General features: G+C 58.9%; 5 protein-coding genes across 6 annotated transcripts; 1 reads left to right on the top strand and 4 right to left on the bottom strand.

Annotated features, from left to right (window-relative positions):
* Nucleotides 1-1,654: 1,654 nt before the first annotated feature.
* FOXS1 (forkhead box S1) lies at nucleotides 1,655-3,756 on the bottom strand. Its single transcript, XM_082065428.1, has one exon. The coding sequence runs from the start codon at nucleotides 3,377-3,379 to the stop codon at nucleotides 1,700-1,702; it is 1,680 nt and encodes a 559-aa protein (XP_081921554.1). The 5' UTR covers nucleotides 3,380-3,756; the 3' UTR covers nucleotides 1,655-1,699.
* A 130-nt stretch (nucleotides 3,757-3,886) lies between these two features.
* Nucleotides 3,887-7,152, bottom strand: LOC309446044 (interferon regulatory factor 4-like). Its single transcript, XM_082065429.1, has 8 exons — nucleotides 6,903-7,152; nucleotides 6,264-6,453; nucleotides 6,029-6,072; nucleotides 5,633-5,735; nucleotides 5,198-5,299; nucleotides 4,720-5,115; nucleotides 4,464-4,582; nucleotides 3,887-4,354 (listed from the first exon to the last, which is right to left on the bottom strand). Exons 1-8 carry the CDS (start codon nucleotides 7,074-7,076, stop codon nucleotides 4,214-4,216), a joined length of 1,269 nt encoding a protein of 422 aa, XP_081921555.1. The 5' UTR covers nucleotides 7,077-7,152; the 3' UTR covers nucleotides 3,887-4,213.
* Nucleotides 7,153-10,624: 3,472 nt separating this feature from the next.
* Nucleotides 10,625-16,507, bottom strand: DUSP15 (dual specificity phosphatase 15). Of its 2 annotated transcripts, none has more exons than XM_082065393.1 (7): nucleotides 16,148-16,507; nucleotides 14,605-14,638; nucleotides 13,128-13,210; nucleotides 12,677-12,726; nucleotides 12,285-12,359; nucleotides 11,650-11,821; nucleotides 10,625-11,538 (listed from the first exon to the last, which is right to left on the bottom strand). In XM_082065393.1, exons 1-7 carry the CDS (start codon nucleotides 16,166-16,168, stop codon nucleotides 11,326-11,328), a joined length of 648 nt encoding a protein of 215 aa, XP_081921519.1. In that variant the 5' UTR covers nucleotides 16,169-16,507; the 3' UTR covers nucleotides 10,625-11,325. The 2 variants fall into 2 exon arrangements, with proteins under 2 accessions (XP_081921519.1, XP_081921518.1); XM_082065392.1 differs by lacking the exon at nucleotides 16,148-16,507 and adding an exon at nucleotides 15,015-15,122.
* Nucleotides 16,508-16,964: 457 nt separating this feature from the next.
* Nucleotides 16,965-25,174, top strand: TTLL9 (tubulin tyrosine ligase like 9; the record flags this gene model as incomplete). Its single annotated transcript, XM_082065778.1, is given in 9 exon segments — nucleotides 16,965-16,988; nucleotides 17,912-17,956; nucleotides 17,958-18,042; nucleotides 18,045-18,094; nucleotides 19,661-19,724; nucleotides 22,636-22,689; nucleotides 22,781-22,878; nucleotides 23,344-23,871; nucleotides 24,034-25,174. Coding segments are annotated over 8 exon segments (507 nt in total). The 3' UTR covers nucleotides 23,431-23,871; nucleotides 24,034-25,174.
* Nucleotides 25,175-25,620: 446 nt separating this feature from the next.
* PDRG1 (p53 and DNA damage regulated 1) lies at nucleotides 25,621-27,254 on the bottom strand. Its single transcript, XM_082065374.1, has 5 exons — nucleotides 27,086-27,254; nucleotides 26,922-26,997; nucleotides 26,767-26,841; nucleotides 26,318-26,398; nucleotides 25,621-25,988 (listed from the first exon to the last, which is right to left on the bottom strand). Exons 1-5 carry the CDS (start codon nucleotides 27,167-27,169, stop codon nucleotides 25,906-25,908), a joined length of 399 nt encoding a protein of 132 aa, XP_081921500.1. The 5' UTR covers nucleotides 27,170-27,254; the 3' UTR covers nucleotides 25,621-25,905.
* Nucleotides 27,255-27,534: the final 280 nt, after the last annotated feature.

The following is a 27,534-nucleotide window of genomic DNA, read 5'->3' as shown; positions in this document are numbered from 1 at the left end:
ATCCCCAGGGGCTGCGACTCAGGGGGTTGGGATGCACCATGCAATGCCAAGATGCTCCCAGTGCTGGGACCCCCACCCAGGGCATCGCCAGAGCTGCATGTTCCCAGAGGTGGTGGGAGCCGGGCGGGCGATGGGTCTGGCCACGCTGCGTGGGAACCAGACAGCCCCTGGGCACGGCTGCGACTCCGCTTCCTCCCGCGCCCCCGGGGACTGCGAAGGAGGGGGCTGAGGTCAGAGCGCTCGCCGCTGCCGCGCCAGAGACGCCAGCATGATCTAGATGCTCAAATATTGTTTTCCACTGGGGAGGGAGAGAAAAAAAAAGGGAGAAAAGAGAGACCTGGGGCTGAGTGGCTGTCCCTGCTCTGGCGATGATGAAGGGCGGCCCCCCCTGCCCTGCCTGGGCCTGGGATGTGGCCATGGCCCAGCAGCGGCTGTCTGGGGGCCGATAACAGGGCTGACGCGGCTGCGGTGCTGCCGGTCCCTGAGTGACGCCAGCACTGTCCCTTGGTGCCAAGGCAGCCCCCGCAGAGACCCCTGGGCCTGGCCAGGCTGGGGTCCCACTAGCCTTGGGGGGCTGGGGGGTGCTCTGCCCACAGCATGGAGAGCCCCACCAACTCAGCATCCTCCCGCTGTGTCCACCCTGGGGCTGGCTGTGCTGTGGGGCCTGGCCATTGCTGCTCCTGGAGTCCAGCTCCCAGCCTGGGGGGGCAGGCCGGGGGCACAGGCGTAGGTGCAACGTCCGACTTTGCCAGCATTGCTCTGGCCCTGCTCCAGTGCTGCAGAGATGCCGGCCTGGGTGTCCTGGCAGTGCCAGGTCCCAGTCTGGGGCTGTGCGGGGATCTCTGCCCACTCCAGTCCCCCCCAGCTCAGCCAGCCAGGGCAGGTCCTCGTGCCCAGCCCAGTGCGGCAGCGGTGACTCAGCCGGTGCCTCCTCACCAGCAGCCGCCCGGCATGATTCAGGTCGGAGGAATCCACTTTCTCCAGCCGTTCCCACCACAGCTGTGGCCCCTGGCACAGCCCAGCTCCGGGGGTGCCCCAGCCTCTGGGTGTCTGCTCCCCCTGAGCAGGGACACAAAGGAGAGGGAGACCTGTCCCCTCCAGCACAGACGCCCCATGTTGTGCCCCCACCCCACGAAGCCCCCGCACTCCTCTCCAGAGGCTCCCCAGGGCCCTCTGGATGCACAAGCAGGACCACGCGCTGAGGCTGGTGCCAGTCATACTATATGTGGCACTCGGGGCAAAGCCGGGCACCTTGAGTGGTCCTGGGCGCAGGGAGGCAGCGGTGGGGCCCTGCAGGGGTTCACTCCTGCCACAGGCTGTCCCCCTGCCCCTCGCGGATGAGGTTCCTCCCTGCCACCTTGGGACAGGGCTTTGGGGGCTCCTGGCTAGCATCACAGCAGGACCCTGTCCCCAGCATCTCCCAGGGATGCAGGACTGGGATACGGGTGCCCTGACCCTGGCTGTGACCCCTCACCCCACGGCCTCACCATCCAGCCAGTGAACACCCATGAGGGGTCCAGTGGGGAGGAAGGGTGCACTGGGTGGCCTTGGAAACGTGTGTCCCCCAGCCAGCACCGGGGGCAGAGCTCCCCAGCTCACCCTGCCCGCTGCCCACCCGGAGCAGGCGCAGAGACGACAGAAGCAGCATTCGGGAATGTTCTTTATTCAGTGCTGGGGGTCTCCTGGTGGGGCCAGTCCCTCACTCAAAGAAGAACATGCCGGGTGTCCGGTAGAGGCAGGGGGGCAGCCCCAGAGCGTAGCCGTTGCCCCCCTGCAGTGGGATCGCACCCCCCAGCCCCCATGGCTCCTTCTGCTCGCCAGCCCGTGGCCCCACGGCCCCGAAGGGCGGCTGGCGGGGGGCGGCTGGGGCTGGGGGGGCCGTGGCCAGGAGATGCTCCAGTGCCGCACCACATGGCCGCTCCTTCATGCAGAAGCTCAGCGCCTGCACCCGGCACTGGTAACTGCCACCCAGCGTCTCAGGCCCTGGCCGCCCAAAGGAGCCAAAAACGGGCAGGGGGGCCTGCGTGTAGCCCTCCCCCTCCAGGAAGCAGGATGGGGGGGCCTTGCCCGTGCCCAGGAGGGTGCCAGGGAACGTGGGGGACACCTGCCCAAAGGGCTGACCTGCCCCCAGCCCAGGGGCAGCTGCCTCCTCGCCCGCCAGCTGCCCCGGGGGGGTGCATGGGGGGGCTGGGGAGTCCTGCGGGGGGTCTCTGGGCTGGGAGGGCAGCAGGGTGGGCAGCAAGGTGGGGTGCGGCACTGGGTGCTCGCTGGGCAGCGGGTACTGACCTGGCCGGGGCAGCTGCAGCGCGGCCGGCAGCCCCCCAAAGACAGTCTCCTTGGGTGGGCGGCTCTCGGGGGGAGCGAAGAACGGCCCCTTGGGCTGTGGCGCATCTGGCAGGTACAGGCAGGGCTGCCTGGCCTTGGGTGGCTGCCGTGGGGCGCAGGGCTCAGCACATCCCAGCACCCCGGCATCCTCCGGCAGTGCTGGGGGGCTCAGCATGTTCCCCGTGGGCGCTGGTGAGGTGTAGCCCCCCTCCGCTTTCCCCTCCTCGGGCAGCGGGGTGGCTGGTGGCCCCCGTGCCCGGTGCCTGGGGGGCTTCCCACGCCCCTCATCCCCCTCGTTGCCTGGTGTGTCCTGGAGACCCCTTTTCCTGGTGAAGCGCCGGCGGCGTCGCAAGAAGCTGCCATTCTCAAACATGTTGTAGCAGTCGGGGTCCAGGGTCCAGTAGTTGCCCTTGCCTGGCTTCTTGTCATCGCGGGGCACCTTGACGAAGCACTCGTTGAGGGACAGGTTGTGGCGGATGCTGTTCTGCCAGCCCTGCTTGTTCTCGCGGTAGAAGGTGAAGCGGCCCATGATGTAGCGGTAGATGCCACTGAGCGTGATGCGCTTCTCGGGTGCGCTCTGGATGGCCATGGTGATGAGAGCGATGTAGCTGTAGGGTGGCTTGGTGGCCTCAGGGACAGGGAAGGGGCCACCGGCCAGCTCGGGGGCCGGTGGGTTGCGCAGTGCCGTGTCACCGACAGGGATGTCCGGCTGCATCCTCCTGCCGCCCACGGCCCTGCCGCGTTGCTGCCGCTCCCGCTCTGCTGCATGGCCCCAGCACGGCCCATTAAAACCCGCCAGCGGCCCAGCCTCCCGCGCCGGCCAGCGAGGGGGCGGCCGGCCCCTCCTCCCCGGGGCTGTCCAGGGCGGAGCGGGGCTCCAACGTCCAGTGCTGGTCCCTGCGGACAGACGGACGGACGTGCCGCCAAGGCCTGCGGCCAGCAGCCAGCAACTCCGGGGCTGGCAGAGGTGGGCAGTGCGGGCCAAGCCTCGGGCATGGCCCCTGGCCCCTCCAGCCTCTCTTCCCACGGGAGATTCCCACGACCTGGGTCTCATCCTGTCCTGCCCACGGTCGTGCTGGGGATGGGGGGGCTGAGCCGGGTGCTGCTGGCAGTGCTGGGGCTGCTGCAGCCCTCAGCTCCCCTCCTGTCCCGTGCCCACCCGTGCCACAGCCTCCGTGCCCAGGTTGGGGTTGTGCCGGATCCTGTGTGCTGTGCTGGATCTCTGCACTGTGCCAGGTCCCTGCAACCTGCCCAGCCCGGATGTGGCCCCCAGGGCACAGCATGGCCCCCCACGTCCCAGGAGCCCCTTCACCCCACTCACCAGGGGAAATTGAGGCATGGGCAGCAAGTGCCTTTGGGACAGGCTCCCACGCTGCCAGGACAGCAGAGCAGCTAATGGGCACCTCACCACTGCCTGCACCCCTTGCCAAGGGGCTGGGAAACATGGACAGGAGAGACTCATGCATGGCAGGGGGTCACCTCACGCTCTGCCCCAGCTCAGCTCCCCCAACAGCCCGTGTACCCCTCGGACCAGCACCAGCCCCCCCACGCCAAAGCCAGCAGCACTGAAACACAGCCTTTATTTCTGAGGTTCGCAAACAGCGAGTCCTGGCAGTGCAAGGCGTGAGGATGGATGGAGCTGGCTCTGCCCTGGCTCACCGAACAAGCACACAGCAAATCCCACCCGGCTGGCTCCCAGGGAATAAATACAGGCTTTTGTGTGGGGGCAGCAGCATCACCTCCCAGCCCACCCGTGTCTTGCCCTGTGGCACTGAGCACCCCTACATGTGCCGGCTCAGGGGCTCACAGCCGGAGTGGGGCCGTGGCGGGGCAGAGCATCCTGCTCCCAGGCTTCATCATGACTGGCTTCTCCCGCCGCCCACTTGGGTCAGGGCTGGCAGAGCTGTTTGAGGACGCGGATGATGTGGCTGGAGGCACCAGGGGCGCAGGGCTGAGGGGAGTCTCGGAGCAGCATCGGCCCCATGCGCTGGGCGTGATGGAAGAGCTCCCGCGCAAACACTGGCTCCACCTGCGGAGGGACAAAGCTGACGGAGGACGAGCACAGGTCCGCATGTCCCCAAGACCGTGATGCACTCGGCACACGAATGCCGCCAGCGCCAGCCCCACTGCGTACTCACATGGGCCATGATGAGCTTCTGGAAGTGGCTCCTGGTGCTGGTGGGATACTCCTCTCCAAAGCACAGGTGGATCTGGTACTGCGGTGCGGGCTGCCCGTGGCTCAGGTACCCCCGCAGCTCTGCAAGACACCAACCTGTCAGGGGACATGGGGTCCCCACAGCCCCGAGCAGGACCTGTCCCCATCCCTGGGGGATCAGGGGCTCGCAGGACTGGGGCCGGCAGAGCCATGTGCCCAGGGCGGCAGGCGGCACTTACGCTGCAGGAACTGCTGCGTGTCCAGCAGCTTGTAGGTCTTCTCCCTCTCCAGCTTGTTGGGCCAGTCCCTGTGCGGGGCCAGTGGCCCGTTCCAGTACACCCTGCCCTGGCACTGCCGCTTCATGAAGACGCCCTCAGGTGCGACCCACAGCAGCACCCCCCGCTCCAGGTGGGGCAGGAGCCGCTCCAGCACAGTGGTCATGCCGGCCCCCCGGCCAGTGCCACCCAGTGCCCGTGGCGGGGGGAACTCGATCTGCTCCATGCAGGAGGGGCCGTAGAGGCGCTCGCTGTCAGCCAGTACAGCACGGGAGGTGATGCGGCAGCCCTCGGCTGTGCGGGTGGTCACCTCCTTCACCAGCACGTCACAGTAGTAGAGGCGGACGTGGAGCCAGCAGTCTGGAGTGAGGGGAGGGTCAGCTTGTGGGCAGCTTGGCTGGAGGAGACACCCAGGGCACTGCCCGGCCAGCACGGATCCTACCTGAGTGGTTGACATCCTCCACAGGAACATAGGACATGGGTCCGGGGAGGAGGTGGCCGTGAGTTGGGTTCCAGCCATAGAAAACTCCCCTCACGTGGTACCCTGGGCGAGGGAGAGACAAGGTGGCAAAAGGACACAGGCAGCTGTCCCCAGGGGTTCCTGGGTGCCGTCCCCGCCCCAGGCTCTGGGCCAGGTGTGCAGCAAGGTCCTTCCCACTGCTGCTGTTGGTTACTGGGCCTTGGTAAAGCCCATAAGCACATGATCAGGTGGCATCACTCTGGAGCAGGCAGGGAGCCCCCAGCCCTGGTTTCCAGCCCCACTGGCACTGCTGGCACAAGGGACGGGGTGCAGGGCTGCGGAGAGCAGGGTCGGTCCTGCTGGGCAGCATGTGATCCCTGCCCCCAGCCCTGTCCCACTGACTGGGACCCTCCTCACCTCGCTCAGCTGGGTGGGTAGAGAGTAGAGGCAGCGGAGACACGTGGCACGGCTCCATCGTGCCCTTCTGGTTCTCCTCCTCCAGGCTCCTCGTGGTGCTGGCCTGGGGCAGAGAGCAGCTGCAGTGAGGGCTGGGCTGGCAGTGGGGAGCCCTGAGCAGGTCCTGCCCCCACCACAGGCCCTGTGTGCCAGCAGATCCCCTGCCTCGGTCTGGCAGCTGTGTGGCACAGGGGACCCACAATGATGCTCAGGGGACGCAGCTGCCCAGCGGGATGGATGCAGGCAGCATGCAGGCAGGGGAGCAGCCAGCGAACAAGGGGGGATTTGGGGCTCCCACCTTTTCCAGCCCGCAGGCAGCTCCCGCAGCAGATGGAAGGGGATGGGGGGCTGGCTCACCTGCTGATCCTCTCCAGCTGGGGACTGTGTGTCACCATCCTTCTCTGGGGAGAGCAAGGAAAACCAGCTCAGCTCCTGGCCAACAGCAGAAACAGCCCCCAGGAAGGAGCCTGGCTGCCCAGGACACCCAGGGAGGAAGAAGAGTAGGGAGGAAGGGTGATGTCTGCAGGACACAGGGCTCGGTGCAGGCATCAGCCCCAAGTGTCGTGCAGGAGGAGAGACGGCAGGAATGTACCTGCACCCCGGGTGCCCTCAGACACAATCTGGTACACCTTGTAGGGCTCGGAGATGTCCAGCTGGCTCCGCTCAGGCACCTCCTGGAAGTCGGTGCTCTTGTTGAGGGCGCAGCGGAGACGTGTCTTCCAGGTGGAGGGGTCAGCCTTGTCCGTCCCCTCATGGTACTTCCCCTTGTAGATGGCCCAAGCCTGCCAGAAAGAGGGTGCCCTGTGCTGCAGGAGCTGCCCACACACCAGCCCCCTGCTCTGCTGTCCAAGGGGGGGTCACAGGGATACAAGTCCCCTGGGGGTGGGTGGGGGCAGTGGGGAGCCATGGCTGTGTGTCCTGGGGGGCTGCAGGGAGCTGGGTGGTGGGGCATCCCAGGGGGACACACAGAACTGGGTGGGGGGGTCCCAGAGGAGCGCATGAAGCTGAGCAACAGGGAGCCCCAGGGGTTTGCACTGAGTTGGAGGGGGGGGTCTCAGGGGTGTGCATGGAGTCAGGTGGGGGCTCTTAGGGGGGCACATGGAGCTGAGTAGTGGGCAGCCCCAAGGGTGCGCACGGATCTGGGTGGGAGCTCCGGGGGCGCACGCGGATCTGGGTGGGGGGTCCCGGGGCTGCTCCCCGGGCAGGAAGGGTCCCGTGGGGCTGGGGGTACCTTGAAGAGCGCGGCGTCCTGCTGCTGCCGGTAATCCTGCTTGGCCGCGTGTTTCCAGGGGATGCGGAACAGCGTCCGGTGCCGGTTCTCCCAGCGCAGCCCCGGGTACCGGCCGCTGTCGATCTGCGCGATCAGCCATTCCTTCAGCCGCATGGGTCCCCCCGGCTCCGCCATGGCGGCCCCGGCCCCGCCGCCCCGAGGGAACGTGCCGGGGCGGCGAAAGCGAAAGCGCGGAGCCGACTTTCACTTTCCCTTTCCCGCCTGACGCTGCCGGGTCTGGCTGGGCCGCCAGCCCGGGGGGCGGGGGGAAGGACACGGGGCTGCCCACGGGAGAGGGGACAGGCACCTTGCACCCATGGGAGAGGGTACAGGGCTCTGGGTGCTGAGCTGAACGGACAACGGGTGGGAAGGGCCGACATGAGCCGTGCCAGAGGCTGCCGGAGGCTGGCGAGGAGCTTGATTTATCCCGCGGGTCCTGGGGTTCCCGGCAGGAGCCGTCCCCGCCGAGGAGACACAGCACCCGTGATCACGGCACTTCTGGGCACTGGCCTTCCCACACCTCGGGAAACGGCTTCCCGTGTCCACACTGCTCTGAGGGGAGGTGGGTGCAAGCGCTGGTGCACATGGGTGAGATGGGTGCCAGCGTCTGGAGAGGGCTGGGCCCAGTGCAGGGTCTCATCCCTTTCACTCCCAGCTGGCTCCCCAGCATCCCTGCTCAATGCCACAGCTCCCAGGAGGGTCTGTCTGTCTCTCTTCCGAGCTCAGAGCCCAGCTGGGTTGTCGTTTCAGGAGGAAGAGGGATTTCACCCCGAGGGGGCAGGGATGGAGCTGGCTGGTACCACGCACCACCTGGCTGCCCTTGCAAAGGGCTGTGCTGGCGCAGGGCTGGCAGTGTGACCCCCCCCACAGTAGGGCATGGGCCGGGTGGGCTTTACGGTCTGGGCTCATTGGGCCACCCTGGCGTGAACCTGGTGCTGGTTCCTCCGTCACCACTGCAGAGCCGCGTGTCACCATGCGGGGAAACCCGGCTACTCTGCCCGCCGGGTCTCCTTTGGCAGCCCACTGGGTTTCCTTTCCAGCTCTGAGTCACAGAAAGTCACTTCTCGTCAGGAGAAGAGGTGAGGCTGCTCAGGGCTGCAAAGCCTCGGAATGAATAAGCAGCAGCACAGCGCCTGGCCCCGGGCTTTCCCGCATGGTATCAAGGCCACATGGAGGCACACGGGTGTACAAGCCAGCCACGCTGGCAGGGGTTTGCTCTCCTTACTGAGCCTATCCTCGGATTCTTTACCCCAGAGCAAAGCCAATCCACCCTGCCTGAGTCTGCCTGCCCTGCCCGCCCCTCCCCTGGGTACGGGGCCACTGATAAGCCGGGGTCTGCCTGCAGTGCTGCTGTCCCTGCCTGGGAGGAGGAGGCAGCGGTGCCAGCACTACAGCTCTGAGCACGGGGAGATGGAGGAGGCCCGGTTTGGGGAGAGGGGCAGCAAGTAGAACCCCCCAGCCCAGCCAGCGCTGGGTCATGCTCGCTGGTGCTGCCACTCGCCGGTGCCGCTGTGGCCAGGCTGGCGCTGGCAGCTCTCGGGGCGGTGCAGGAAGTTGCCCTGCTCTCTGCATCACACCAGTGACACGGGGATTTCCAGCGGGCTGTGCTGCCATCGGGGAGCGTCCTGGCCCCTCCTCGCCCCAAGTCTGGGCAGGTCAGGGGCCGCATTCCAGGAAAAGGGCCCAGGACGGACCGACCCTTTGAGGAAGATCCGCATGTCCCCATTCAGCCTCGGGAATCGTACGGTGGTGAGGGGTCATTGCACAGCAACTCTCAAGGGTTTGCACAGATTACAGCCAAGGCTGGGAGATAATCGTAGCCACTGGCTTGTTCGCCAGCCCCAGCCCGACAGGATAAGCCTTTTTCAGCAGGGGATTTCATCTGGTGTGACAGCCATGTGGTGACGCATAGGACCCATGGGATCTAATTACCTGGCATCAGCGAAGATGCTCAGGAGCTGTTTCCCTGCTGTGCTGCTCCCTGCATGGGGAAGGCAAAGCGGCTTAACCCTTAAACTTTTTATGCCAAAACGTGCTTCAAAAGGAGTAAAACATTAACCCACAGCTAACCCTGCACTCACCCAGGTTTTTCAAGTTGTGCAAAATGGATCTGCCAAAATAAATAGATTTTGCAGTGCTGTAGAGCTGGGCTGGAGATACCGTTGCCCTGTGTATGGCCTTGCCATGGGTTTACAATGTGAACAGAAAAACTCTGGATGTAAACACCTCTGCCCAGGGGTGGCAGGGATAGGGGGGACCACAGAAATTTGCTCTGGCTCCCTGCAGGGGAAATGCTGATGACCCAGCTGGGCAGCCCCAGCATCTTCCACACCTGGGACTGCCCCAGGGAAAGGTGTAAATAGGACAGGGCTGGGGAGGAGTTGGGGTCAGGCTGCCATTGTTCCTAGTGCCTGCAGGCTCCTGGACTCCTGCAGGTGCTTCCAGACCTGGTGAGTGCTGAGGCTGTGGTGAAACAGGCTACAGGAGAGGGGGGGATCGTGGGTGGGAGACGGGGTCTCACTGGGCAGGTGTCCCCGTGGGGTGGCCGGGTCGGGGTGTCTGCAGGTCCCCGTGGGTCTTTCTGTGGGTGTCTCCCTGTGTCTCTCTCCTGCCCGTCTCATCCTGTGGGTCTCTTCCTGGGGAGTTTCTCCCCCTTGATCGGTCACGCCCATTTGTCACCAGGGGCGGAGCCTCCTCGGCTCCCCGAGCAGCTCTGCCCCGCCCCCTGGGACCCTATAGACCACATAGGGCCCCACACAGCCCCTATAGATCCCTACGGACCCTTCTGGATGGTACAGACTCCTACTGACCCACATAGGTGCCTTGGGGGGCTATGGGGCTGCCAGATAGTGAGCCTTGGGGGGCTATGGGGCTGCCAGACAGTGAGCCTTGGGGGGCTATGGGGCTGCCAGACAGTGAGCCTTGGGGGGCTATGGGGCTGCCAAATAGTGAGCCTTGGGGGGCTATGGGGCTGCCAAATAGTGAGCCTTGGGGGGCTATGGGGCTGCCAGATAGTGAGCCTTGGGGGGCTATGGGGCTGCCAGATAGTGAGCCTTGGGGGGCTATGGGGCTGCCAGATAGTGAGCCTTGGGGGGCTATGGGGCTGCCAGATAGTGAGCCTTGGGGGGCTATGGGGCTGCCAGATAGTGAGCCTTGGGGGGCAATGGGGCTGCCAGATAGTGAGCCTTGGGGGGCAATGGGGCTGCCAGATAGTGAGCCTTGGGGGGCAATGGGGCTGCCAGATAGTGAGCCTTGGGGGGCAATGGGGCTGCCAGATAGTGAGCCTTGGGGGCAATGGGGCTGCCAAATAGTGAGCCTTGGGGGGCTATGGGGCTGCCAGACAGTGAGCTATAGGGGGTAATAGGGCTGCCAAATAGTGAGCCTTGTCTTCCCAGCCTCTCCTGGAGCAGACTCTGTCCCTGTGGGGAGCCCTACTGTGTCAACCAGGCTTCTGGCCTTTCTTGTAACCTTCACCGTAGGCAGCAGGGTGGTCCCTCTCCATATGTGCCACTGTCCCCAGCCCACTGTGCTCCTTCCCTCCTGCTCCCTGGGCTGCAGAGAGCTGCCAGCAGCAGCCCCCAGATCTGTGCCATGTTGGGACTGTCCTCCTCAGTGTCACCCTGTCCCGCTTCTGATCTGGCCGTCACAGGGAGTCAGGCTGTGCCCCAGGCATGGTGGACAAGAGGTGTTTATTACTGGGGGTATGTAGAAAGTCTTTCAGCAAAATGGCTTAAGGCTCTGCTTTAGTGAGGTCTGGCCAGGTTAAATGCTTAGTTCCCACCTTTTAAAGATTGTGCCCTGGGGTGGATGGGAACAGGGTGTGATGGGCTTCTAAAGCTACAGTGCTGCTCAGTGCTTACGCTTGGCCGGGCTGGAGCTGGGCCCTTGCTGGGAGCTGGTGCAGCCGCATCATCTGCCCCTGCACCCCCTTGCTCCGCAGCTGCCTCTGTGCCACGAGCTGGTGCTGCTGGTGGGAAAACCGTCTCTCCTGCGCATCCTGAGGCCTGTGCAGTGGCTACCCAAGTGCTAAAGCTGCTGCTGGCATCTCCTGGGTGCTGGCTCTGTGGCAGAAGAGAACCCCCCTGTGCCGCTCTGCCCCGAGCCAGAGCCCACGGTGACCTGAGGGGTGTCACTGGGTATCCCAAATACGCCAGACACGAAGAGGCTGAGCCCAGCGAGTGCTGCAGAGCGCAGCAGTGCGTGTGGATCCCACCCTGACAGACAAGAGCCGGGACGGAGGATGGCACGCTCGCACCACAGAAGAGAGGAAGGAGCTGGGCTTGCCGCAGCTCCCCTGTGCAGTGCTCCCCTGGCCCGCTGCGCCGTGGCTCCTCCATCTCTCCCAGGCTGTTGGGTGATTCTTGCTGCTCTCCCTTGGCCGGTGTCACTTCAGACAAGCTGGGATGCAGGAGAATGTCCTCTTCACCCGCAGCAGGAAGGGAGTCGTGCTCCTGATGTCCCTGGCTCTTGGGACCAGTCCTTGCAGAGCTCCCTCTGTCCTGGATGCTCCTCCTCTCCCTGCGGGCAGCAGGGCCTTGATTTCTTCCTCATCGTTGAAAGGTGATGTCCCATATCTCTGCTTCAGGTGCCTGCGGACCTGGGGAAGGAGGAAGAAGCAAACTAAGGTGCCTGTTTCCAAGGGCAGGTCCAAGCAAGGGTAGCGGGGCAGCACCCTGTTTCCCCCGGCAGCTCCGGGGGCTGGTCCCACCTTGCGGGCTGCACTCCCGTCGAACTCAGCCAGCTGCTGTCTGAAGCCGGGGTTGGGGTTGGCGACAGGCCGGACGGCGCGGATGGCGTCCAGCGCGTCCTGGCAGCTCAGCTCCGTGACGGCCATGACATAGGCAATGACCACTGTGGTGCTGCGGGAGATGCCGGCCAGGCTGGCAAGGGAAAGGGCAGAAGAGCTGCTGACAGCAGCACAACCTGACCCCGCGCTCGCCCCTTCCTCCACCCTCGTGCTTCAGCTATTTCGGTTCCTCTTCTCTGAGAACTGACTCTCCAGGAGGCCTGAGCCTTTCCAAGGTCCTCTCTGTCAGTGCCTATAAATACCCACTCCTTCCCAGGGTAGCGAGAGCAGCGGCTCTGCCTGGCTGCCGGCCCCAAACCCCCCTCTTCCCGCTCGCCCAGCAGCAGTGAAAAGCTGCCCCGTCCCCAGGGCTGCCGGGATCCCACTTGGTTTGAGACACAAGCCACAGCCGAGGGTGAATCCGTGGGCACGGAGCCCTCTGACCCAGGCTGGCTTTGATCTGCCAAAACAAGAGACAAGGGGCTGGGTCTTTTTTTCTCCACTGTCCTGGGGGGACATGGCGTTGGACACTGAGAAATAAGTGTAATAAGTGTTACCAGTGGACGAGGCAGTTCCCTCCGTGCAGGCGACACTGGTGGATAAAACTGATGCATTCCTTGAAGTGCCTCTTGCTAGCAGAAGAAATAAACCAGAATAAGGACTTCATGGGTGGAACAGGATTTTTAGGTTGCAGGCAGCACAGCATTGCATGTTTGAGGAAGAAGCACTAACATAAACTGCTTGTGCAGTTGCTGAGACCTGAGCTGAGATGCTCTCGGACTCCAGAGGTTGTCCGCAGCATGGGGCATCGTGCCTCCAGCCTACAGGTCTCTGCACTTGAGGAGCTGGAGGCAGCACCTCAAGGTCTAGGGGTGCCCCAAGCCCTCCCCCTTGATTGCCTTGCACACCCCAGCCCTCCTGTGTGCCCCCAGCATCCCCTGGTACTCACATGTTGGCCTCAGGGGTGTCAGGCAGGGGGATGCGGAGGTAGGTGATGTCCTGGAAGACACAAATGAAGAGGAGATACTTGGGCGCTATTGTGGGGATGCTGTGGGTGCTCACAGCTGGTCTGGCAGTGTCTTCACCCCCTAACACAGTGTGTCCCTGGGTGGGGACAGTGCTGCTCTCTGACTGGGTGGGGGGGGCACTGGGGGACAGGCGGCTGTGGGAGGGGATGGGAAACAAGATGAGACTGGAAATTGTTTCCCATTAGCGTTCAAGGCCGGGTTATAATAACGGTATGGCCAGTTTCCCATGCTGGAGGGGCTGCGCAGCTCCTCTGGGACCACTGACCGAGGAGAGGTGGATGTGCTGTGGGATGCTCAAAGGGGGAAGGAAAACGCTGCAGCCTGGAAGGAGCTACAGAGATCTACACGGTGGTGTTGGGTATGGGATCCTACCTGCAGCAAGGGCTGGGGAGATTCATGGATTGAAATGATGTGGGTGATCTTGTTCCGGCTCAGCTGTTCCAGGTCTTTGGCATCTAAAGGACAAAACTATATATTAGTGCGTATTTGTTTCTTACTCTTCCCACAGGCACATCTGCCGTGCTCCCAGCCCAGTGAAGCCTTGCTCCAGAGATCGGCTGCATCACCTCCCCTATGTGCCACAGGCAAATACACAAACACACCCTGGAAATCTGGAATGCAAACCCATGATACCAAACCAGAGACCTCCCTCCGATGGGTCTTGACCTTGCTGCTTGTGCTGGGGTGAGAATTCACATCTGCACGGAAAAACTCCCTCCTTGGCAAGCAGGCAGCTGCCCGCCCACCTGTGCTTGTCCCCAGCCTGGGGACAGCACCTCCCCTGTGCAAACACACACAGAGCAATGCGACTTGCTGCAGCCTGAGGGATCTGCTTGATCTTGTGAACTACAGAAGCGGAGCTGCAGCAGTTTGTGTCAACCCTGAGTTTGGTTCAGTCTGTCTGAGCTCAGCTTTATCACCCGAGGGAGCTGCAGAAAACACCTAAGCAGCAACTCGCAGCACCGTGTGTGTGTCCTCTCTGCAGCTGCACACAGAGTCGCGTACCCTCAGCTGTCTGGGGCAACGACCTGCTCCTCACTAATGCTTCGGCATCCCTGGCTGTGATCCTGCTCACCGGTCCAGCACAGGGGTTGTTACATTGCGGGAGGACCGCACTCATCGCGCTGGCTCAGCAGCTACGTTGCCGTCTCCCTTTCACACCACAATGAGCAGATGCTGCACGAGCTGCTGGAGAGGGGGACTAACATTTTCCCGTCTCATTGCTTTGGGCTTCTGAACTTTCATGTGATGTAAAACCTTGGCTCAGAAATCTAGACTGCAACGTGCTCATGGCATGATGTGAATTTTAACGAACGTGGCACAAGGAAGTGTGCTGGGGAGTATGCACAGGAAAATTGCTCACTGCAGCCGAGGAAACCCTGGCACAGGAGAATGCAGCCTGAGTTAGCCCCCACTCTTCACCATCTCTGCCCATGGTACCCAGCTGGAAGGCTCAGCACCTGCATCTGCTTGGGACTGAGCTCCCCACACTCCCCCCTCTCAGGGGCAGCTGAGGACAGGCAGGGGAAGAGGCTCTGCCAGGCAAGGGATGTCCTGAGCTGGGCTCACATAAACTGGAATGATGGGGAGCAGAACAGGTGAGAGACCAGCTCTTACCCACTAGTTAGAAGATGAGGGACCATGTGCTCACACACCACCCCTGAGTCCACACACAGGGCTGGACCAGCCCTGGAGAAGCTGAGCACCCATTGCTGAGCCCCAACAGAGCCCACCTGAGGGCAGCACCGGCAGGAGATGCTGCCAGGGTGTGCAGGCAGGCAGTGCCCTGTGGCACCAAACCCAGCTCCCCAGCAGGAGGATATCTCTGCAGTGGCACAGCTCCGCTTACCGATGAAATTCCCGAGGTAAAGGCCAGGCAGGATCTGTGGGACACAAGGAGAAAGGGCAGAGTGAGCAGTGACCTCATACCATGGTGCCCACTGCACCGAGCCCCCCATGGGAAACAGTCACCTTGGTCAGAAATGCCAAATTTGTGCCATCAACGTGACCACCACCAGCCCTGCAGCCCTGGGGCCACAGCGGTGCCAGCACCAGTGATCCTGGGTGCTGCTGCTGCTCCGGCATCCAGCTACAGCCCTGGTACCCCAACCTGTGCAATGCTGTACCCTCGCAGGCGCTGGGAGTCAGCCACGGCTTTTTTTTATTGCTTCTCTTGCTTATTATCAATAAACGCTTTGTTGAGGCTTTTTATCTGAGCTCAGCAAGCTGCATACGCCTCCATATAGCCTTGGACTGTACCCGTGGCCTGCAGAAGTCCTGCTGTCCGAGGGATGGGGAAGCAATAGGCATGGAGAAGCCTGGGGGGAACATGGGGGTGTCCCCCCCAGCTCTGCTCCCCTCCCTCTGCGCTGCCGGGAGCCCATTTCTCACAGCTGAGGAACAGATTGCTCTGGGCACTGTGTCTTCATCTTATTTTCCTGATGAAAAGATAATTACTTGGCAATGCCTCTGTTAATTGCTCTGCGGTTGCAGAAGCAGGACACCTTGTATCTCATCTTACCTGGAGCTATTTTATATTCCCCCTGTCTCCCAGCCTGGGCAGTGAGGCTCCCCAGGCTGTTCACCCCCATGTGCAGCCAGTTCCCCTCCCTGCGCTGCCTGGTGCCTGGGACCTGGGCAGGCAGAGGTGATTTCCACCAGCACAGCTGGCTTGCACTTATCTCATCCTGGTTGAACAGCTTAAAGAGAGCTTATTTTATGACTCCTAAGATTTTACATCAATTTTCTATTGCCAGGGCACCTTTAACTTGCAGCTGTGGCACTGAAATGAGCTGGTGGGAGAGCGTCAATTAGCAAGGGCAGCTCCCAAGGGCAGGACACTGAGCCATGCACTTTCTTGTCCCCAACACCCTTCTAACCCCTCATTGCTGGAGAAACTGAGGCAGTACAGCCTGTCCGCAGCACTGCTGCCTCCCCAGGTATGAGCAGTTCTGGGACTGGAGAGGGCTGTTTAAAGCTTAGGAGATGGAGATTCTTGCAAGGAGAAGGTGTCTCTGTTCACCTGTGACAAGGGGAAGCCTAAACAACCATAAAATAGCACCTGTCCCCTGCCTGGGGGTCACACGGGGCTCCTGGCAAGTGCTCGGGAGCTGGTGCCTTGGTTTTAAAGCACTGGGAAAGGTTCCACCCTCCCTCGGAGGGGCTTGCTGTCACCGCTGTCCCCCTGCAAGCCGTGGGGGCTGTGAGGATGAGCTCCGGGCTGGCACAGCGTCCCTGCCTGCTCCTCTGCTCGGCAAGCTGCCTGCAGCCGAGCCCTGTGCTGGGGCCGGGGCTGGCAGGTGAAACGCTGCCCAGCACAGCAGAACCAGCGCTGGGACAAGCCGCCCCAGCATGGTTGTCCCACCGAGCAGCCGCCCCGGCGTCCCCGTTACCTGGGTCATGCCGTTCCCCATGGCCGGCAGCGGGCACTGCGGGGGGGACGGGCTGCGGGTGTCCTTGTTCCCGGTGTCGCCGTCCTCCCTGTCCCCAGGCGCAGCCGCTGTTCCTGCTCCAGACACTTCCTGGTTGGGTTTCTGTCATGAAGAGCTTGGCCCCCCCGGGATGGCTGCTCGCGGCGGGTGGGTTTGTCCCCAGCGAGTCCGAGCCAGTGGCGGCTGTGCCGGGGCAGAGGGGACCCCGGCCGCCGTCCTGCCCAGGCCGCTCCCCGGCTGCGGCTGCTGAGCTCGCCGGGCGCAGACAAAGGAGGAGAAACTCCCCCCTGTGCCTGGCGTGGGAGTGCGGGGCCGCGCCGGCTGCTGCCTGTCACCGCTGCCTGTCGCCACCGCACAAGGCCGCAGTGTTGGGAGAAGAACAAAACCTTTGTCCCGCTCCATCAAGGAAGGTCTGTGCGGCCACGCAGTGAAACGGCCGGTTACATGCCCACCCCTGCCTGTTCCCACCGAAGGGTGTGCCAGACCCCGGCCCTGCACAGCTCGGGCTGCCCGCAGCAGGCAGCAGTCACCGCCCTGCCTGGGGTCTGTGCGAGTGTCCCGGGGCAGCTGGGTCGGACAGTGCCAGCGGGGGTCCGGCGGTTGAGCTGCCTGTCACCCATCACCCAGCCTGCGCCCTGCACCCCAGAGTGATGTGTTGGGCCGGATTTTAGGAGGTTTTAGACTTACTTTGCTGCTACCAGCCCCAGCAGCCGTGTGCACCTTACTGGGTTTACTGGGACTGGGGAGATGCTGGTCCCCATCCCTGCCCAGCAGCGGGATGGCGGCAGGGACAGAGCCAGGGGTTAGGGGGACCTCTGTCCTGTGCCCTGTGGAGTGCCACACTGCGAACTCACGTGGGGTGGGGGACCCGGGGTGCGGGGTGGAGGGACACGAGGAGGGGGACTTGGGGACACGGGGGGATACAGGGTAGGGGACGTGGGGGCATAGAGCGGGATGAGAGGGGATGGGGGGACATGGGGCGTGGGGGGTTAGGAATGCAGAGAGTGGGACCGAGGGGACTGGAAGGGGCAGGACACGGTGGGGACGCAGACCAGAGAGGGGCTGAGGTGACCGAGCTGAGGCTCCGGGGGGTCAGGCCCGGGAAGGGGGGCTGCGGACCGAGGGAACACACCGAGGGGACACACCGGAGAGGGACACACGGGGCGGGGGGGGCACACAGGAGGAGGACACGCCGAGGGAACACACTAGGGGGGAACACACGGGGGGGATCGGGTCGGGAGTCCCGGGGTTCCGGTCCCGCCAGCGCCCCCTGCTGCACAGCGGCGCGGTTGCCATGGGGACGGGCGCAGGACCGGGCTTAAACCCAGGCCCAGGCGCAGGCTTAAATCTAGGTCTGGAGCGGCTGCCCGCTGACGTGGGCAGTGCTGCCTGTCCCGGAGGGGTGTGCTGGCTGCACGGGAATGCTGCGGGAGAAATGGTAGAACGTGGTTTGTACAGCCTGCTGTGCTCTAGCTTGCTGTGCTCTAGCTTGCTGTGCTCTAGCTTGCTGTGCTCTAGCTTGCTGTGCTCATGCAGAGGTACAGAAGATAAAAATTGAGCCTTCTCCACAAAGAAACAGCAGTTCTCAATGGTATCCATATTTTTTCTTTTTCTCCTCAGAGTATGTGGTGCAGTTGATCCCCAGAAACTTCTCAAGGGCAATTAAAGTGAGTCAGACTGTGGGAGCATTTGTTGAGCTGAACCTTATATTTCTTTTTTACCCAGCTGAGTCAGAAGAACTGCTTAGCAAAGAATATGGAGAGGTTTTTGGAAGCCATTAGAAAGAGAAGCAGGAAAGTCTCGGGCAACAAAATGTGTCTTTGTTCCAAAGACCTTCAAACTGCCTTCAGAGTACCATTTGTGGAAGAATTTCACAAGAATCCTGGCATCACTTTTGTTATGGAACTGGTAAGTATGTGCTCTGCCAAGGAAATCGAGACCAAGATAGATGGATGATTTGTTCTGCGGAAAAGAGGAAAATACACAGGAAATCCCAGGAAGGAGCGGCAGAGCGAGGTGTTGGGAGCAGCAGGGCCCTGACCGCTGTCTGCTCAGCACGTGCTGCCAAAACTCCTCTTGGCTCACCATTTATTTCAGCACTCGAAAGACAACTCTGTTTAATTATATGGCCAAAGATAACCCCGTGGTGAAGGTCTGAAGTGCAGAGTTCTTGTGTGGAGGAACAGATTGTGCTCCCAGGTGTTCCTGCTGTGGGGTCATGGCCTTGGTCATGCTCTGAAATGTTTTAGTTCAGCTGCAGATGTGCAAGAAGGGGTGCGTGTGCATGTGTGTGTGTTTTCAGGGCAGCTGGGTGACTTGCCTTCTGATTAAGCAGGGTTCCAGGGCAACCCCAAAAGCTGGAGCTGTGAAAACACCTGTTTGCTTTGAGGGAAGTCCCACTACATTAGATGTTGGCCCCTGTACACACAGTCAATTTACTGAGTGGGTTTTTATCCTGAGAACATGAAGACATTACTGGAGGTTCCACGAGGAGCCTTGAGAGCGAGTTGGGGTGGGTTGTGTTGGCATGAGCTTCTCTCTGCTCTGCAGTTAGAGACCTGAAGGGCAGCCCTGTGCTCCGAGTCACGTTTGTCCCCACAGACCTGTGTGTACCTGGAGCTGTGCTGAGCTTCCATTTCAGCCGGTGTCTGGGGGAACCAAGGAAAAATTGTGTTTCATTTAGAAATTACAGTGGCACAACATGATGCTGAGAAACGCCTTGCTTCTGCCAGGTGATTCAGGACGTTTAACATCGTGAGTATTGTGCCACGGTGCGTAACTGAAAATACACCCATCCACGAGTGAGCAGTCACGGTGCTTTGTGCAGCAGGTCTGGCCAGGAGGCTGGGACAGGAGGATTCGCCTTCGCCTGAGTCAGGCCCATCGGTAAGGACACGCTTGTGAGAAGAGAACGGGGGTAATTATGCAAACTAACATGAGAATTACAGCCAGGAGGATAGCAGCTAGTGATTATCTGACTCTACAAATGGGAATGTGTTAATTGGCAACAAAAACCCTTCTATTAAGCTGATTTTATGCCCACAACCTCAATTAACATGGTAAATAACAAGAATGTAGTAAACAAGGATGTATGAAAAGTCTGTGGTTACTTAGATTATACCAACAACTTAAATGTTTGTGGCTGACCTTGCAGACACGTAAAAATAAACTTCACGTTACTGCTGTCAGTCTGTCCTGCTGAACCCTTTATCTGGGGTCTGACTTCTTACACTTTGTCTGCATGTTTGTGTATAAACTTCTGTTCTTCAGGAGCTCTAACACTAGGCAGCGGTGTCAGCAACTGGGTTATATTGTACATTTCTCTGTGCTTCATAGGTTGAAATTTTGACTTGAGAGCTTATGTTCTAGTGACATCTGTATAAGTGCAAACCACCATTATTACACCAGAAATGGATTTCCTCGCCTTAAGGCCCAGCTGCTCCTTTCCTCTTCTCTTGGTACACCCTGCTGAAGGCCTGGTTATACACAGGTGGATTTGCTCGCTTTTCTAATACACGATTTACTCCGAATAGCAGAGGTGATGGTTGTATCCTGCCTGTGTAAGAAAAGGACTGTATGATTCTACTGGTTGGTATTAGGTGCATCAGATGAACCTTGTCACTTCTGACTCCTGCAGACACCCGTAGGATTTGGCTGTCCTGTCGCTGCTGCTGTCACCCTGTCTCTCTCCTGTCTTTTTTCATTGGAAAAACTGGTGTCACCAGACCACTGGAAATGTCAGTTTGACAAATCAGCCAGATCCGAAGCTGAAATGTCAGTCCTGGTTTCATTGTCAGCGGTTGAACGTTGGCAGCCTTTCCTCTTCCTCAGCGTCACAGAACGTAAGGACAGGGTGATTCATGGCAGAGAACTATTTGATTTCCTACGTGTCAACGCTTGCTGCTGGATTGAGTTTGATGGCTTTCATTTGATTAACACATCTTCCCAAAAGGTATCCCACCTCAATTTGATGGCTTAGGAGACAGGAAAATCCATCACTTCTCCCCGTGAAAGTTCAGTGGAGTTTGTGCTTGCTCTGAATGATGAAAAGCCTTTCCAGAGGGCAGGTACAGCAAGCTGAGGGGTGGAGAGAGGCTGATGTGAAGAGCTTTGTGCCAGCCGGGACGTGCAGTGCTAGCTCAGGGCAGTCATTCTTTTATTTTCCAGATACCACTTGTGATTACTTCTGATTTTTAATTTTTTTCCTGTAATTTTTATCATTGCACAGTGTTGGTTTTAAGCTCAGGTGGCTGAAGCGTGTGATTACAAACAGGGAAGAGAATTAATGGGCACTAGGGCAGAAGAGGACTGTTCAGAGTGAGAGTTCCGTGTTTCCTTGTTCAGTGTCTTTGATCCTAGTCTCCACTTCATTCCAGGTGTTCACCTCACAGAGGTGTCAGTGTAAAAGGCTGTGCATGGTGACGATCCCAGGAAGGTCAGGGATCTATAAGGCTGATCTTTCTGACTTTAAACCTAATAACTTTCTGGTTAGCTCTCTTCTGAGATATAGATATCTCATAGCTCAGCCCTTTGCTCTAAAGACCTCAGCAGTACAAGGTTAACATCGCTGGACATGACTGTCACTGTTAAGCTTCCTCTCTCAGGAGGTGGCGACTGAGAGAAAGAGAGGACGGGGGGCAAAAAGATTTCAAATGGGATGTCAGATTCCTCGTGAATCTGAGATGAAGGTCAATGCCTGAGAGTAATGGAGGATGGTGTTGAACTGCCCGTTTTGTAGGCTGCTCCCTTCTATAAATCTCTCTTGCCTGTATGGAGAGGAGAGTCTTTGCAATACCCAGATAGAAGATGAGATATTGATTGCTGTCAGGAACTTCTGATGGGGACTTGGGGACCTTTTTCCCTGTAGCTGTGCGGTTGTCATGCTTGAAGAGTTTAACTGCACTGTGGGGTTGGTGGCATCTCCCTCCTGGTCTCTGGGATTTTACTCAGGATTCTTGCTGGGCTGTGGAGACCACAGGGTGAGGACTGACAGAAATCCTGTGGACTAAGTGTGTGGTCATGTGCTGGGAACAGATCATCTGTGTGGGTGTCTCGGGGCTGCAAGTGGGTGGTTCAGCAGCTCGGACAGGACCCGATGGCCAAGTGTGTGGCAGGGTCAGTGCAAGTTCTCTGTGCTGATACACACAGCGCTTCCATCCACAGCCTCCAGAGTGCTCAGAAAGTGAATAGCAGTGGCAAAAACTGCTCTGAGCGGTAGAGTCTCTAGCACTCTAAACTCTGCCACTCTGGCTATTTCTGGAATATGTTCCCCTCCAAGTAGCAGCATATCCCAAGTGTGGCAGCACTCCCCCAAGATGGACGGTCAGCATCCTCTCTGCTTGTGTATCCCACAGCAGTGCCCCCTGCACCGATAAACCTCCAGTTTGGCTGTGAGCACCAGATATGACCCGTGTCTGTGGTCGTGGGCTGGAAGGCAGATCCCCACTGAAAGAGATCCCTCCTGCTCCTTGTGGAGACAAGGATGCCACAGGAACTGAGGGTGTTTAAAACAGAACAACAAAACCCCTTTAAAACATAATTTGCCTCTAGATTATTTTCTTTTTAAATACAGCACCCTTCTCACTGGCCAAGTGAAAAATATGTATCATTAAAGTTCAGCAGAAATTCTCAGAATTTTATCTGCTATGTATGCAACCCAAGTATTGCAACAGCAGGAAACTGAGAGCACAACTGGCTTGTCATTACAGGAGTTGAGAAAAATAGAAACAGCAAATAGTACTTCAGAAATGATGAGCAAATAGGATTATTATTCTTTCAGCCTTAATCACTTAAAGTGCAAGTGGTACCATAGGTAAGGAAATTTCCCTTGGATATGATTTTTGTTGACAGAGCTCTCCTACCAATTGTCTAATCTATTTGGTTTTTAACTCTTCCCTTTAACAAGATGTGGAAGCTGATAGACCTGTTCCAGCCCCGTGTCCTGCCACCATTAGTCCAACATTTTGTGTGGTGCCACTGGGGACAGGTTTACTTCAAATGGGCAAACAAATGCAGCTCAGCTGGACTCCTGGGCAGCTCTAATTTGCACAATCTACTCAGTTCATAGCCTCAAGCCACATCACTGCTTAGGCAGCCTCACGTAAAGAGCTGGAGTAACTTCAGTTGGCCAGGAAGCAAATGAATCGCAATGAAAGTCCTCGGTGTCGTCACTGTGCTCAGATATCGCTGCTGGGCTCTCGCAGGAGGGTTCTCTGAATGCTGGTGCTAGGAGACTGTTCCCAGGAGGCAGCACATTCCGCCACTGAAAAAGGGTTAATACTCATTCTGTGAATTCTCCTCAGCATTCGCTGCTGCTAGACTTCGGTTTTCACTTGCATCGTTTTCTGGAAGCCAAAGGGAATTTTTTTTATTTTTTCAGTACCATCGAGAACAGGAATAGAAACTTTGCAATAAGCTCAGAATGTTCTTTGGCTCGGTGCATGGGAAAGAGGTTTGGGGTTGGATTTCCTATTACTTCACACTTACTCCTGCCTGCGAGCAGGGTAATGATTTTGTGGACAGGCGTTTCTCTTGGATGAACCGTTGGCAAAAGTGCCTGTTTCTCCCTAATTTACTGTTGTTGTATCTCCTCAGCTGTCGTATCACCTTCCCTCACTGCCAGGAGCCAGGAAGACTCTGAACTCCAGTGTCATCTACTCAAAGACACACTTCATACCATGGAGGGTAGGCAGGCAAGGATGTTTATTTCCTTCTAGGGGTTTTTATTAAAATGCTTGGAATGGCTGGGCTGGGTCCATGTCTGTCTTAGCAACTGGTTGCAATACTCTGAGCTTCACAGCGACTAAATGGTGAATTTCCAGAAACAGAGCAAAGGAAGCGGGCGTGCTGGCACTTCAGAGCAGGAGGACAAAGCAGCGCGGGGCTGTGGGGGATGAGGCTGGCTCAGAGCTGGGGCTGCACAAGAGCTCTCCTTCTGCATTGTGCTCCCACACTCGTGCTTCTGCGACGCTCTGCTCCCAGCAGCTTGGCTTGTGATTGACTCCACGACTGTGCTAAGCTCAGATATTAATGGCAAAAAGATGTCCACTGCTTTCAGCTGTCTGGCTTTACCGCTGCTCGCCTGGGACTTCATCCCTGGGCGCACACAGATAGTTGTCGCTGCTTGGGTGCTTCAGGACATGTGTTTGCCGTTGCAGGCTGACGGGAAGGAGAAGCACACGCGAGGCTCCGACCTGGTGGGCCACCATGGGCCTGTGAGCAGAGGGGAAACTTCTGGTGATTGAGAACGTCGTGGCAAACGTGCGTTTAGGTGTGTGCTTGTCCTGCACTGGTGGGCCCTGTGCACAGCCTTAACCTGTCCTCATGTCAGCGAGAGACGAGCACACACCTTTCACTTGGAATAAAAGAACAACGGGCCTGCGGGCTTTTGCAGAATCAAGAGACCAAAAGGAGCAAATCCTTTCCAAAAGTGGCTGTAGCAACCAGGCTGCAGCAGCACTGTTGAAAACAAACCTGTAAGTGTAGTGGGGAACAGTTTTGTTCGTAGTCCTGCTTGTGAAGTGTCAGGTCACAGCAGAGTTCTCCATACGCCAGCTTTATTGCAAAATCCGCTCTGCAGTCCCCGTGGTGACCGTTTGCTGGGTGCGTTCCTGCAGCTAGTTGTGTATTGTTGGGAAGTAGACCCTGGATTCTGAAGTTGTACTTCCGAGAGGCTTACGCGTTTTGTAAGTGTATTTTGCAGCACGCAGCCCAGCGTGCCTGCAGTGATCTCTGCAGTAGTTTCCAACTAACAAAACACAACAAAACTTCACCTGAAGTGGGACGTTACCTCCCCACTACAGGAAGGAAGGGTGAGTGTGGCTCCCCCATTCACGTTTCCCTTGCAGGCTGCTACGACGACAGGAAGAAACAACCAAAGCAGCTTTTCAAGAATCTTCCTGCACAGCAGAAAGTGTGATGCTGAGCCTGAGCTTGGGATGGGAGGGATCACGGTGGATGAAGGTCACTCGCTCTTCCTCATCACGTGCAGTGGCAGCTCCCACGGCTCTCTGGACACTGCTGGCTCAGCACGAGGCACTGGCCACCGGCTTCTGAAGATTTCCCAGCTTCGAAGCTGCAATAAGATGCAATGAAATATTTCACAGTGGCTGACACATGCTGGCTTCTCAGCTGTCTGTCTGTGCTCACGTAGCTCAGCTCTGTACTGTGTGAGAAAATAACGGGGCTAAACACCTTCTGCACACAAAGCTTTTGGGGAAGGCAGGCACCCGATCCTCCTGCTGCTGCTACTGTGGGAATGTGCCAGAGCAGAAAACCTGTTGCCATGATACTAAAAATCATCTCGCTGTCACATTATGGAGACATTGGCTGTACTACACGGGTTACGTAAAAGTGCAGCTCCAGCACCAGGACTGGGTGCTGAACTGCCACTCGCCTCCAGGAGAGATGCAATTTCTGAAAAAGCTGCAGGCATGACAGTTCAGGTAGCGAGTCCATGTTATTTTTAATTTCTCTCTGAAACTGAAGTCTGAAGCGGACAGTCTGGCTGCTGGCAGATGTACATTCAGAGTACGCAGCCTTAGCTACAGAATTTTAAAACTTGGATCAGGTGATGGCAGTTGGCTTTTTAGATTTAAAGCAATCACACCTCAGTTCTAAGGAGTCTGAAACAGGGTGTTTTTTGGAACTCTCCATAATTTGAAGCATGCGCGGAACTCGATCGGGCATCACTGTGTGGCTGGGAGGTGATGGGGACCAGGGGGACGCTGGGGCCATGTCTGATGCTCCGCAGGGAGGGCTGGGCTGAGGCCCCGCTCTGCATTGGGTTCCGCAGGCGGGTCAGCTGCCTCGAGAGCTGGAGAAAGGACAACTGCTCTGTTTAAAGTTTTTAAATTCTATCCAGAAATATGTCTAGAGAAGTTCAAAAAACAAAGGACTTGTCAGGACCTGAGCACAGGAAAAAAAAATCAAGCTCTCTGTAGTCCATTACTAATTGTGATTTATTATTATTATTATTATTATTTTTAAATCTTATAAGTCTTAAATGAATGTAAACACCCTTGAGGAAACCACTACTGGTTAAATCAATTGTCCTTTTGCTATGAGGCAGGCTCAATGGTTATTCCTGCTCAGCCCTCTTCAGGATGCTTTTTCAAACTATACATACATTTTATCCCTTCATCTAGTTTTGAAAGCTCCTTTCTGTGGTCTCTTGTCTTCCAGCCTAACAGCAAAACGTGTTTTCCCAGTGAGACTAAAAGGATGCTGCCTCCTCCTGCCGCTAAAGAGATTCCTGACGTGCTTTGGCTGTATAGCTTTGCTTTGCTTTGCCACCACAGCTCCTCTTGTGTGCTCGGGCTTGGGCTGCAGATTCCCAGTTCCTCCCACTCCTGTTCCCAACACCACAATGAAGCAGCTCTGAAGCCAAACTCCAGAAGCGCTTGCATACAAGGAACGGACACACAGAGTAAGAATGCCTCGCTGTTCAGATTTTATTATTTAACAATAATCCCACCTCCACCCCAGCCACGGGTATTTGCCCAGCGCCACGTCCCAGCCACGGCTCTGCAACGAGGAGCAGGAAAGGGTTTGTGATCCCAGGAAGCCGCGATGTCGTAGCTGAGGAGCCAAATGCTTCCCAGCACCTGTCAGGTCCCTGACCCAGGCAGCTGCTGGCACACTGACGTCCTGCACACCCCAAGAGCTACAGCTATTGCAGTGTGAGCTCCACGTGTGACCGTGACAATGGCACGGCCGCCTCAGCCCTCCAGGATGCGATTGATTAACTTCATTTCCTCAGCAGTCATGGGGTTCAGGTCAAATCCCTTCAGCTCAGGTTTACCTGAAAGAACACACAGAAAAATCAGGATTTTGCTACAGAACAAGTGAAGCAGCTGATGTTAAACTCTAGAGGCGCTGGGGGGAGGGCAGGGGCAGCCCTGGAAGCTGATGTGCAGTCACCCTGGTGTGACACAGGACCCCTTTCAGTGCAGTGTGCTGGTGGGTGACGGCTCCGCGTCAGGAGCCGTACGATACCGGAGCAGGAAAGAAATTGCAAAGCCAGTGGGAAAGTGGCTGCAGGAACATGCAGAACTCAGGAGCTTCTGGACCCTCCCAACTTATGATGTTTACTCCGAGATACTTAGAAGGTTCCAGAACAGGTGTGTTTACCTTGAGCTTCGTAGAGGCGATTGACCTTCACGCGCAGCTCTTTCCGGAGGTTGTTTATCTCCTCATCCAGCTGCTCCTGGTCTGAGAGAAGCAGGACAGGAGTGAGGAGCGTGGGTAGAACCTCCCGCAGCACATTTGGCCCAGGAGCCCAGGCCCGGGGGCAGCAGGAGGTTCTTCCTCAAGGGACCCCCTGTCCCTGGGGCTGAGCTCCCCGTTCCTTTGTGCCCAAATGTGCTTTCCCAGGGCAGAATCTGCCTGTGAGTGCAGGTGAGAGGTTTTGGGCACTTCGAAGTCCAACAGGGATGTGATTTAGAGGGGGGCTTGGCAGTGTTTGGTTAATGCCTGGACCTGATGATCTTAAAGGTATTTTCCATCTAAATGATTCTGCGCTTTTCCTAAAAACCTTATCAGGGTATGTGCAGGCAGAGCCTCTTGCGCAGCGGCCTTACCCTTCTGCAGCATCTCCTTGGTTCTGGCTTTCGGGAGCTCGATGAACATGTCCCCGAAGCAAACCATGGCCTGGGCTGGGGAGGAGGAGAAGGAAAAGAGCCGGTCAGGGCGGCTCTTCCCCGGGCACGGAGCCGTTCCCCGGCCGGGGCCTCACCCTCGGGCTCCGGGTCCTTCTGCAGCGCCCGCAGGGCCTCGCGGTTCCGGTTCCGCTTCATGTCCAGGTCCACGATCTGCAGCGGGACAGAGACAGCGGGGGTCGGGGCTACCGGCGCGGGGAGAGCGCGGGGGCTACCGGGGGCGCTGGAGGCCGGGCCGTACCTGCTGCCGCGCCGCCAGCACGTCCTCGGCCAGCTCCTCCACCTCGGCCAGGTAACGCAGCACGAAGGCCGGGTCCCGCGCCATGGCGGGCCGGCTCCGGTACCGCTCCGCTCCCGATCCGCTCCGGCTCCCCTCCCAGTCCGCCCGGGTCCTCCGCTCTCCCCGCCGGGCGGAACCCGCAGCCGCGCGGGTGAGTTCCGCGGCGGGAGCACGCCCCCTGGCGGCCGCCCCGGGCGCTGCCCGTGGACCCAGCCCGGCCCCCCCGGGGCTCCGGTCGCCCCGGGACGGACCGAGTCGGCGGGTACCGCGCCGGGGCGGGGGCTGCCGCGAACACGCGCGGCCGGGTGGGGACCCCGGGACTGACTCCGTGCACCTGGCTCGGCCCTGGCCCTGCGGGGACTCGCCGCCGGCAAAAGGATGGGGCGCTCCGTGCGGCCGAGCCCCGGTAC

This window comes from Streptopelia decaocto, assembly GCF_964273445.1.
Source record: "Streptopelia decaocto genome assembly, chromosome: 14".
NCBI lineage: Eukaryota > Metazoa > Chordata > Aves > Columbiformes > Columbidae > Streptopelia > Streptopelia decaocto.
The sequence above is the reverse complement of the archived record's forward strand: the minus strand, read 5'-3'. Positions and strand labels throughout refer to the sequence as shown.